General features: G+C 40.9%; 1 protein-coding gene across 3 annotated transcripts in view; it reads right to left on the reverse strand.

The window, feature by feature from the left end:
- LOC140458121 (ADP-ribosylation factor GTPase-activating protein 3-like) overlaps positions 1–12,571 on the reverse strand; it is a 76,634-nt gene that overhangs the window by 15,469 nt on the left and 48,594 nt on the right. For all 3 annotated transcript variants that reach the window (XM_072552222.1, XM_072552221.1, XM_072552220.1), the window contains one exon: positions 8,375–8,500. In XM_072552222.1, the coding sequence (XP_072408323.1) occupies positions 8,375–8,500 (126 nt within the window). The remainder of the gene's footprint in view (positions 1–8,374; positions 8,501–12,571) is intronic.

Consider the following 12,571-nt stretch of genomic DNA (forward strand, 5'->3'; position numbering starts at 1 on the left):
TTGATACACATGATAGTTTGAGGGGCCTCTTTTTCTTTGCAAGAAACGCTAAGTATCTAACCGGTTTATCTCCAAATTCATATAACCTTTGTTTTGCAAATAATATTTCCCTCTTAGCCATTTGGGTAAGCGTGGTGTTTAGAGCTGTCCTAAGGGCCTTAATCCTTTATAATTTGACAATAGAAGGTCTGTCAGCGTATGATGTTTCAGCCGCTTTTAAGCGAGCTTCGAGCAGATGCTGTTGTTCTCCCTTTAATTTTTTTCTGGGTTGCTGAGTATGAGATGATCAAACCTTGCGCGTAAGCTTTGATGGTCTCCCACATCATTGATGGGTTACTAGCCGTACCTAAATTAATTTCTAAAAAAGTTTTAAATTCTTGAGAGAAGTACTTTACAAATTTACTATCTTTCATCAGGAAGGGGTCCATATGCCAATGCCCGCGGGGGTGGGGGGGGAGGGGGGAGGAGTCTCGTTGTTCCTCGCCTTGATTTCCATATATGCAGCAGCGTGATCGGAAATTGCTATACTACCTATTTTACAGGATAATATGGAATTTTTAAAAATCGAGGGGGAAAAAAAACATATCGATTCTGGTATGGCATTTATGTGGATTGGAGCAAAAAGAAAAATCTCTGAAGGCATCTCCATACATCTACTAGTCCTAATTCTTTGTTCAAATCTATCAATTGTCTAGATCTGGGAGATACTCCTGCAGTACTCTTGGGAATCCTATCTATTTCTGGATCCATAATACAATTAAAGTCTCCCCCTATAATTGTGTGATGAGCACCGAGAGTCATCAATTTTGAGAAGGCTTCCATGATAAATTTAAAAGGATGTGCCGCGGGGGTGGGAAATACAGATTTAAAATCCCATATTCCTCTCCTTTTATTAGGGCTTTAATCAGAATATATCGTCCAGATTAGTCTTTTATCTGATTTAGGATTTTGAAAGGGAAATTCTTCCAAATAAGAATACTAACTCCCCTGCTTTTTTGAGCTAAAAGGCGCTCCTCAATAGGATGAGAAAAATCCAAATATACTACAAAGCTAGAGTTAACAGTAAGCACCCTACCCCCACCCCTCTACTTACACCAACATCTGGATATATTTGGTAATGTTAATACCGTGTATAAACATGTATAACTATAAAATTACAACCTCAAAAAGTAATAATTAAATATAATAATACAAAATAACAAGGGAAAACAACCCCGCTCCTAGAGACAGAGGTAAAACAGAATAAGGTAACCACCTCCCGGCCTATATACACATACATATATAGAATAATAATAATAAAATTGGGGGGGGAAGAAAATCGTTAAATCGAGAACAAATAAATAAATCTCTCTCCCCATCCCCCAAGATAATATTAAACAGTAAGGTAAAAAACAAGGGGGATTAATATATTAAAAAAAAGGGAGGGGGGGGGGGATGTAAACCGGAGTTGGGAAGAAGGCAAACCAACATCAATTATATCTTAGATAAATTGTAAGAGAGTCCAAAAAATCTTTGGCCTTTTCCGGCTATCCGAAGTTATACACGGATCCTTCATGGTTAAAGTGTAGTGTCGCTGGGTAGCGCAAGGAGTACTGAATATTTAAATCCCTTAAACACTTCTTCGCCTCATCAAACGCCTTCCCCTTTCGGATCAGAGCGGGGGAAAAGTCCTGGAATAACATGATTTTGGATCCTTTATAGATCATGGCTTGGGGATCTTTTCCAAGATTTCTGGCAGCTTCGAAGAGTATCTGCCTCTCCTTATAGCTCTGCAGCCGGAACAGGACCGGGTGGGGGCACTGGTTCGAGCCGGGCCCGTGTATTGCAACCCGGTAGGCCCATTCTACCCTTACCTGGCCAGATCCAGCCTCCAGATTTAAAAGCTGTGGAAGCCACTGTTCAAGGAACACGATAAGCTGGCCTTCCTCTTCCTGTTCAGGAAGGCCAAGCAAACGAATATTTTTTCGATGACCTCGATTTTCGAGGTCGTCAATGTGGTTCGGACTCGCTGTTCAAGAGTCCGGACCCGATCCATGGCCAATTGTGCTGTAGGTTCGGAGGTCGCGGCCTTTAGCTCCGCCCCTCCGACTCGGCGCTCGATTTCCTAAATGTCTCAGTCATGCTTTTGCAGCGCGGCCGAGAGTGAGTCCCATCGGCTTCAGGATTCTTCAATAAAAGCGTCGATCTTCGCATCCAGTTTGGAGATGACTTCCACGAGGCTCACCACCATAGCCAAGTCCCCCCGGGACGGCTGTGGACGCCTCTGCTGCAGCTGGAGAGGGTGGGGGAGGGGTTCCTGCTTGCTGAGAGCTGCGGGCTCCCTTCCCTTTTAGTCATTTTTACTGGAGGTTAAATGGTTTAAATTTAATACTAAGCAACTAATTACATTAAGTAAAAGCTATTTTAAATGATTTGGCGAGTGTGGTGGGGGTCTACAAAAGTAGACATTGGGCCACTTCAAACTGATGCTGGAAGCCTAGTGATGGGAGATAAGGAAATAGCAGGAGAACTTAACAAGTACTTTGCGTCAGTTTTCACAGTGGAAGACAATTAAAGGGAGTCAGGAGGCTGAGTTGAGTATGGTTGTCATTACAAAAGAGATAGTGCCAGAAAAGCTAAAAAGTCTTAAAATTGATAAATCTCCTGGCCCCGATGGGATACATCCTAGAGTTCTGAGAGAGGTGGCTGAGGAAATAGCGGAGGCATTGGTTGAGATCTTTCAAGAGTTACTGGAGTCAGGGAAAGTCCCGGATGATTGGAAGATCGCTGTTGTAACCCCATTGTTCAAGAAAGGATCAAGACAAAAGATGGAAAATTATAGGCCAATTAGCCTAACCTCGGTTGTTGGTAAAATTCTAGAATCCATCATTAAGGATGAGGTTTCTAAATTCTTAGAAGAGCAGAGTCTGATTAGAACAAGTCAACATGGATTTACTATCGGAAGGTCATGACTGACAAACCTGTTGGTATTCTTTGAAGAGGTGACAAGCAGGTTAGACCAGGGAAACCCAATGGGATGTGGTCTATCTAGACTTCCAAAAGGCCTTTGAGAAGGTGCCACACGGGAGGCTGCTGAGCAAGGTGAGGGCCCATGGTGTTCGAGGTGAGCTACTGGGATGGATTGAGGATTGGCTGTCTGACAGAAGGCAGAGAGTTGAGATAGAAGGTTCTTTTTCAGAATGGCAGCCGGTGACGAGCGGTGTCCCGCAGGGTTCAGTGTTGGGGCCACAGCTGTTCGCATTATATATTAATGATCTGGATGAAGGGACTGGCGGCATTCTAGCGAAGTTTGCCGATGATATGAAGTTGGGTGGACAGGCAGGTAGTACTGAGGAAGTAGGAAGGCTGCAGAAGGATCTAGACAGTTTGGGAGAGTGGTCCAGGAAATGGCTGATGGAATTCAACGTGAACAAATGCGAGGTCTTGCACTTTGGCAAAAAGAATAAAAGCACAGACTACTTTCTAAACAGTGAGAAAATTCGTAGAGCCAAAGTACAAAGGGATCTGGGAGTGCTAGTCGAGGATTCTCTAAAGGTCAACATGCAGGTTGAGTCTGTGATTAAGAAAGCGAATGTGATGTTGTCACTTATCTCAAGAGGGCTGGAATATAGAAACACCATTGTGCTACTGAGACTTTATAAAGCTCTGGTTAGGCCCCATTTGGAGTACTGTGTCCAGTGTTGGTCCCCACACCTCAGGAAGGACATACTGGCACGTGTCCAGCGGAGATTCACACGGATGATCCCTGGAATGGTAGGTCTAACATATGAGGAACGGCTGAGGATCCTAGGATTGTATTCATTGGAGTTTAGAAGATTAAGGGGAGACTTAATAGAGACGTACAAGATAATACATGGCTTGGAAAGGGTGGATGCTAGGAAATTGTTTCCGTTAGGTGAGGAGACTAGGACCCGTGGACACAGCCTTAGAATTAGAGGGGGTAAATTCAGAACAGAAATGCGGAGACATTTCTTCAGCCAGAGAGTGGTGGGCCTGTGGAATTCATTGCCGCAGAGTGCAGTGGAGGCCGGGACGCTAAATGTCTTCAAGGCAGAGATTGATAAGATTCTTGTTGTCTCGGGGAATTAAGGGCTACGGGGAGAATGCGGGTAAGTGGAGTTGAAGTGCCCAGTAGCCATGATTGAATGGCGGAGTGGACTCGATGGGCCGAATGGCCTTACTTCCACTCCTATGTCTTATGGTCTTATGGTGACCCACTTTGCCCAAGTCTTGGGAGGAGCACTGTAGACTCAGACTTGCTGAGTTGCTGCAATCTTGGATCCCCCCTTACCTCACTTTTATTCTTACATACATACAACTCTCTCTTTGAATAATACTTTGGTTAACTGCTCCAATAACTCATATTCGTGTCATATCTTGTTTCATAATACTTCTGCGATAACCATAAATAGGTTGTGTGTGGGTGGAAGCACTACATAAAAAGATGCTACTGAAGAACTGTATTCGGGCAGGATGCTAATACATTTATATATAAATTTGCTGACACAGATTCACTAAGGTTTTATAAAATGATTACATTTTAACACAAATGAGACGTGTAAAATAAAAACAATTATGGAGATTATTCCTGGTTACTAACTGTACTAATATTGCAAATTAATGTGTAAATCATCTATTCTTGATTTCATGATTTTCCAAGTTGTTTACATAGTATTAATTAAGCAAATTCTTTCACTCAGCTACCTCAAAATATTCTATAGTACTACTTCTATTGCTGAATCACAGAATTGTGACAGCATAGGAGGCAGCCATCCAGCCTATCAGTGCCTGCACCAGTTACATTACTTAGAGACAAAAGGCTCACAGCACTGAATTTCATCATTGCAAGTCCAAGTTAGTTGAACAAAAACCTAGTTTACTTAAAATACCACCCAAAAAAAAAGCCCAAACCTGCAGAAAAACACGTGGTCCATGCAGGGCAAAGATCAGATATAGAGTCCCCGATTCACCCTTCACTACATTTTCAATACTATATTCAGCATCAGACACAACACAACAATTAACACCTGCTGTACTTGGGTTAGTATGACAGTTTGCATGTCCAACTGCAGTTTTTCAATGCTTGCCATGCATCACTAGAGGTCGTATTAAGTGTTACCATGAAGAATCCACCAAAAATTCAAAAGCAAAGTTTTAGTATGCGGTTAAAAATTCTGCTTTGTATTAATGTATGTAAGTAGTTTCCTTCAAATCAAAGTTATACAAAACATAGTTTATTTTTACATGTAAGTAGCATGTCACTGGTATTCCATTGTTTGCCATTAAAGCTGATGAAGTCAAATGTATTTGGACCAATAGACAGAATGGTAAATTATATTGTAAATGCTAACAAAAAACACCAAAAATGATCACATTCATATTTAACTTTTCTTTACAGGTTTTGGCTTATATCTAGTTTTGACTTGATTTTGCTTCAGGACAACAGATGTCCATTGTAAAGTTACATCTCACAGTCGGATTACCTTAGCAGACCTGTGCATCACATCATCACTGCATCATGGTAAGTGACCCAAGGGCATAAAGATCTCATACTTCATCTTACCTTGGATTACTTGAAGCCTGACACTCTCCTGGGAGAATATTCCTCTACTGTAGCGTAACAGCTTAATGCTAGCCACGAAGAATGTAAGACTTGTGCATGTGTCTTCCGGATTCTTCAATACCCCAATATTCATAACTTTTTTTTAAAACATTATCTCCCACAACATAAGCATTGCCACATTGTCTCCAACAAAAGTATTTTTACCCAAACTTACACCATTTTCCAGGCTTTGGTTTTACTTTGGTTTTTCTCTTCATTTTGATTCAGAGTCAGGTCTTCTTCATTGCTCTACCACTTAAGCTTGTTCTTTTGTTTCTTTGTACGCCCATTATCACTCCCTTTCACCTTAGACGATCAAATGTTGCATTTGATTTCTCCAGTCTTTTAGGCGATCACCAATCTTCACATTTGTTTCCCCCCCACCCCCAAACCACCCCAGACTCCAACATATCTATTTGCTGACAATGTATTACATCTCTTGTTTTTGTCAGTTCTGATGAAAAGTCATGCCTGAAATGTTAACTCTGATGCTCCCTGTTCTGAGTATCTTCAGCATTTTCTGATTTTATTCCAGATTTTCAGCATCTGCACTATTTTATCTTTCTAATTTATCTTTATTTCAAAGAAACTAACTGGGGTAGCACATCAGTTGTATCCAAAATCTAGTGATGACTGCCTACACAGTCCCAGCTAATGTACCAAATAGATACTCTAACAACAACATCCAAAGACTAAAGTTGGCAGGGGAGATATAGAATGGTACAAGGTACCATTGCATAAAAACAAAACTGCTTATAACTGGCTTCTTGAATGAAGACTTCATTTCTTTTCTGAACAGCAATTTCTTTTATATTGATCTTGGTTTCTCTAGCGTCCCTTCATCATAAAGTACACAGCCAAAGATAACTAGATGGACAACTGGACTAATGCTACTCCAAAACAATCTACTACCAAATCATGAAACTGGGCAATTCTCATCCAAGAACTGATCTATGTTGCTGACAGATCTCTCTCAGACTGACATGAGTAAGAGAGTTTTGAGAAGGTTTGGAGCTCAGGTTGTGACTCTGGATGTAGGTTTGCTCACTGAACTGGAAGGTTGGTTTTCAGATGTTGCGTCTCCTTTGACATAACAGCCCTGTTCACATCCATCAATATCAACCTGTTCAAGGAAACACTGACTACACTATCACAAGAACCAAAGATACATACACCAAACACCACCCACTTCATCAGCAAGAACAATATCGTCAAGCTAGTGGACCTATGCCTTACCACACACTTCACCTTCAACAAGAAAACCTACAGACAAACCAATGGAATACCCATGGGATCTCCGATATCAGGGTTCTTAGCAGAGGCAGTAATGCAGAGACTTGAACAAACAGCTCTGCCAACCACCCAACCCAAACTTTGGGTCTGCTATGTGGATGACACGTTTGTCATCACGAAACAACAAAAAAGAAATTAGAGGAAACTTTCAAGACCATCAATAATATCCTTACTGGCATAAAATTCACTAAAAAAGGAGGAAATCAACAACAAACTAGATGTCACAGTAGAGCGAACAGCCAATGGGGAACTTCAAACCAGCGTCTACAGGAAAACAACACATACGGACCAAACATTGAACTACAGAAGCAATTAACCCAACATCCCCAAACAAAGCTGCATCAGAACATTATTTCAAATGAGCCACCACATACTGCAGCACAGAGAAACTATGCAGAGCAGAGGAAAATCGCCTATAGTATATTCAAAAAGAACGGGTACCCAATGATCACAGTCCGCCGATTTCTCAGCAACAAACCCAAACAAGCAGACAGAACGCGTCCAGAAACCTTAGCTGCTCTCCCCTATATCAAAGACATCTTGGAAATGACTGCCAGACTACTCAGACCCCTTGGCATCATGGTAGCCCACAAACCCACCAACACACTAAAACTGCAGCTCATGAACTTGAAAGACCTTATACAAACAGACAAGCAAAACTAGTGTCATTTACAAAATACCTTGCAAGAACTGTAACACAGACTACATCGAACAACAGGCAGAAAACTAGCCACCAGGATACATGAACATCAACTAGCCACAAAATGACATGACCCTCTCTCACTAGTATCCTTACATATAGATTAGGAAGGACACCACTTCGACTGGGAGAACACATCCATCCTAGGACAAGCCAAACAGAGACATGCATGAGAATTCCTATAAGCATGGCATTTCAACCAGAACTCTATCAACAAACACTGACTTGGATCCCATTTACCACCCCCTGAGAAAAAGAACAGGGAAATGACATCAAAATAGGAAATGGTGTCACCATAAGAAATGACATCATCAAACCAAGGAAACCCAAACACAACACCAGTACTTCATCCAGAGGCTCACTGAAGATGTTACCTAGTATGGTGATGAAACGTCTGAAACGAACTTTCCAGCTCAGCAAGCAAACCTACATCCTAACACGAGTAAATTTATGGCAAAGGTCTTTTCCTGATGTTTTCTCAAAGTCATTTTATAAAACTCCAAGTTAACATTTTTTGTTTACTCAATGATGAAAATGTTCAAAAGTTCAAGGGGAACAAAATTACAAAGCTATTGAATTATACAGGAAAATCTTTTGATCTATTCAATGATTCACAATACTACTATAAGACACTTATACCCTTGGGTGCACTGTGGAGGAAATAACCAGGAACAGCCCCAATGCTTTTTTGAAACCTAATCTTTCTGATTACCATTATGATCTTTCCTCCACCCTAACACTCTTCTTCAAGATCAAATACAGGAGGATATGATTATTACCTGGAATGAGAAGTAGTAAAAGCAGGTTCATCATCATCATCATACTTTCTCCTAGAAGATTTTGCAATAGTCGGTGTCTCCTGTTCTATAGTTTGCATATCTGATAATACAGAATGGGAAACTCCCCTACAAGGAATGAAAGAGAAAAAGCGGAACATAAGATAGCACAACACAAAGCTATATTTAATTGCATTTAGCATCTTACTAAGAAAAACTGATGGGCAAATTCAAAATGTAAAAACAACAACTAACACCCAGGTTTAGACAAAGTGTTTTGTAACATAACTGAAATATCTTGTCAGGGAAGCTTTCCCCATAACCACGTTCACCACAGAGTTCAGGCTGTTGAAAAATTGTAACACACACTACTCAATCACCACACACAAACCCAAGGACAAAGGAAGTTCTCAGGCAACCATAGATGGTGCAGAGCAGCTGGACGTGGTTTAAAAAATTATATTTGATTCTACTCACAATTAAACATCAAAATGGATGGTAACATTAAAATAAAACAGAAAAATAAAGTTGGTTCAACAACAAGTTTCCCTGCAGCACAGGCTGAGAGAAATAAAAGTCACGTACTAAAAATCTCCAATAACTGAAGAGTGTAATTATAGTTCAACATGTTCATACTGGCAGCTTCCAATAAAATTATCAATATAAATGTAGATGCAACAAAAATGATATAGGTGTGTAATAAAACAAGATAAAGAAAATTATAGGTGAGCGCATTACAAACATACATTCTGGGCCACTTTGCCAGGGAAAATTACATTACATCAGTCAGCCAGTCCAGACCTATCAGCATGCTTTACATTTCAATCAGATTCCCTTTCATTTTTCTAAACTCTAGCAAATACAGGTCCAACTGACTCAATCTCTCCTCAGACCACAGATCTGCCAACCCAGGAATCAGTCTGGTGAACTTCACTCCACTCCCTTGATTGCAAGAATATCTCTTCTTAAATATGGAGATAAAAAGTGCACACAATACTGCAGGACTGGTCTCACCGATGACCTGTACTATTTTGGTAAGAATTCTTTGCTCTTGTTCTCAAACTCCCTTGCAACTTGCTGCACCTTCAGGCTTGCTTGCAATCACCGGTGTACAAGGATGCCTGGGATCCTTTGTATATCAATCTTTCCCAATCTGTCTTTAAATAATGCACTACTTTTCAAATTTTCCTACCAAAGTGGACAACTTCATATTTATTCATGTTATACTAGATCTCCCATTGGTTGCCCACTCACCTAATGCTCCTTCTAAGCCACATAGCAGCTCTGAGGTTCCATGCATACCATGCAGATACAGGTCAGTGCAGGAGCTGGAAATTGGAAGGAACGTAAAACTGAATTTGTCTAAATTGCCCTGAAGCCTCTTTACATCCTCCTCACCACTCTTGCCAATTTTTGTGTCATCAGCAAACTTGAAATGATTACATTTGAGCTCTTTATCCATTTTGATGATGTGTTGTGAACATCTGAATATATATGGCTAAAACAAAAAAGTGAGTTGTTAATCTAGAGGACTGTTAGGTAAATCAAAGCAACACTGCTACTTTGCAGATAAACAAAAGACTTTACACATTAAGCATCTGTCAGAAAGTGTGAAGAAAAATACCTGCTAGCAAGAATGTTCAAAATCTGAGCAAGGGCTGGTCATGTGGCTCTTCAAGCCTGGTCTGCCATTCAAAACAATAATGGCTGGTTATTGTTTTAAATTTTAAAAATGTAGTGTCGCACTTTAATTGAAATCAAATTGTAAATGAAATATGAAATAATGGTAGGCTGGTCCAGAAGATTTAAATTATATGGTACCCACAGTGACTTGCTAATTTTATATCAAATTTAACTTGATCATACAAGACAGAGTAGTTGTGGAAGGTTGTTTTTCTGACTTGAGGTCTGGTATTCTGCAAGGATCAGTTCTGTGACCTCTGTTGTTTGTAATTTACATAAATGATTTCGAATGAAAATGTAGGTGGCCTGATTAACAAGCAGATGACAAGAAAATTGTGGCTAATGAGGAAGGTTGTCAAAGGATATAGATCAGTTGGAAACTTGGACAGAGAAATTGTAGATGGAGTTTTATCCAGACAAATGTGACGTGATATATTTGGGGAGGTAAAATGTAAAATGGAAATATACAATAAATGGTGTTGCAAGTCCAAAGCTTTCTGAACATGGCAACACAAGTGGATAAAGAAAGTGTAAAGAAGGCATACCTGCCTTCATCAGTTGGGAGAAAGGGAATACTGCAGATGTTGGAGATGTCAGACTCGAAAAGGATGGCGCTGAAAAAGCACAGTAGGTCAGGCAGCATCCGAGGAGCAGGACAGTTGACGTTTCGGTCATAAGGCCTTGGTGAGGAATGTGGAGGGGGAAGGGGACCGAGAGATAAGTAGTGAGGTCGGGGTGGAGTGGATAGGTGGGAACATGATGGATGGATGCAGGTGTGATTGTGATAGATTGGTGGGGAGGGTGGAGTGGATAGATGGAAAGAAAGATGGACAGGTAGCACAGATCAAGAGGGCAGTACCGAGATGGAGGGTTGACTCTAGGATGAGGTGGTGGGGGGGGGGATTTGGAAACTAGCGGAATTGATGTTGATGCAAAATGTTTGATGGGTCCCAAGGTGGAAGAGGAGGCTTTCTTCCTCCGGTTGGTGGGTGGCTTTGATTTAGCAGTGGAGGCAGCCCAGGACTTGCATGTACCTGGGGAGTAGGAGGGAAAGTTGAAGTGGAGCATGGAGTATAAAAGTTGGCAAGTCACGTTGCAACTATGTAAAAGTTGTAATAAGGCTACATTTGGAGTACAGTGTATAGTTATCACTACAGGAAGGGTGTGGAGGCTTGGATAAGATGCAAAAGGATGTTGCCTAGATTGCAATGTATTTGTAATAAGGAGAGACTGGACAAACAAGGACTGTTTTCTGCGACAGCGAAAAGTTGAGGGAGCGATCCAATAGAAGTAAATGAAATTATGAGAGGCCTGGATAAGGCAGATAATGGGAGTCTTTTTCCCAGAGTGGAAATTTCAAATACTCGGGGCTTGGGTTTAAAATGAGAGGGCAAAAGTTTAAGGAAATGTGCAAGACAAGTTTTGTTACGCAAAATGGTGGTGGATACCTGGACCACACTGCCAGTGGAGCTGGTAGAAATAGATATGATAGCAATGTTTAAGAGGCATTTCGACAAACACAGGAACAGACAGGAAGTACAGGGATACAGACCATGTGCAGGCAGATGGGATTAGTTTAGAGAGGCATTATGGTTGGCACAGACATGGTGAACTGAAGGACCCGTTCCTACGCTGTACTATTTTATGTTTTATATTCTAAGACATTTATTAAAGCTTAGATTTTAGAAGCTCTGGCCATAGTTTTACATACTTACCATTGTATGAAGAAGGTGGCTTTGCATAAGGCTAAATAATGCTTGGGAGGAAGGCAATTATTAGTTATTTCTATTTAGAGATACTCATTGCTTGTTATTTTAGTTCTTACTTACCTGAAGGATTATTATTGCTGGTTAGGATAAGCAAAGCATCGTCATCAAGTTTCTATTATGCTTGGATCACGCATCGCAAGGCACATGCAATGAACCTAAAATTATGCAAACTTTGACTTGTCCTAAAATTGTCCACCTCCGCAAGAAAAGCCCACCTCTTAGTTCAATGGCAGAAGTTCTGTTTTTCCATGCATATGTACATTCTATTCAGTACTAACTTGCTTCATGTGTTCTCTGCCCAGATGTAGGTCTGAACAGTAGCAAACATAACCAGCAACACAGAAATGGAGTAAGGTTCCAAATGCAGCCCAGTTGGAATGGGGATCAAAACCCTAGCTGTTGCCACCAATTTGATCCATGGTCTAGATTAGAGTGGTGCTTGAAAAGCACAGGTCAGGCAGCGTCCGAGGAGCAGGAAAATTGACCTTTTGGGCAAAAGCCCTTCATTAGGAATGAAGGCAGGGAGTGGAGAGATAAATGGGAGGGGGTGGAGCTGGGAGAAGGTAGTAAACAGTACAATAGGTGGATGTGCCAGGTATCCAGTCAATTAAGCCCCAAGGAGTCAGAGTTGCTGTGGCAACATTTACTATTATACATATGCATGTTGTACTTTTGAATTATGGATAATTATGGCAGAGGCTTTAATTTCTTTCCATCATGTGGCTGATCAGGAATCACTCCCAGTCAT

This window comes from Chiloscyllium punctatum, chromosome 32 (genome assembly GCF_047496795.1).
Source record: "Chiloscyllium punctatum isolate Juve2018m chromosome 32, sChiPun1.3, whole genome shotgun sequence".
Lineage (NCBI taxonomy): Eukaryota > Metazoa > Chordata > Chondrichthyes > Orectolobiformes > Hemiscylliidae > Chiloscyllium > Chiloscyllium punctatum.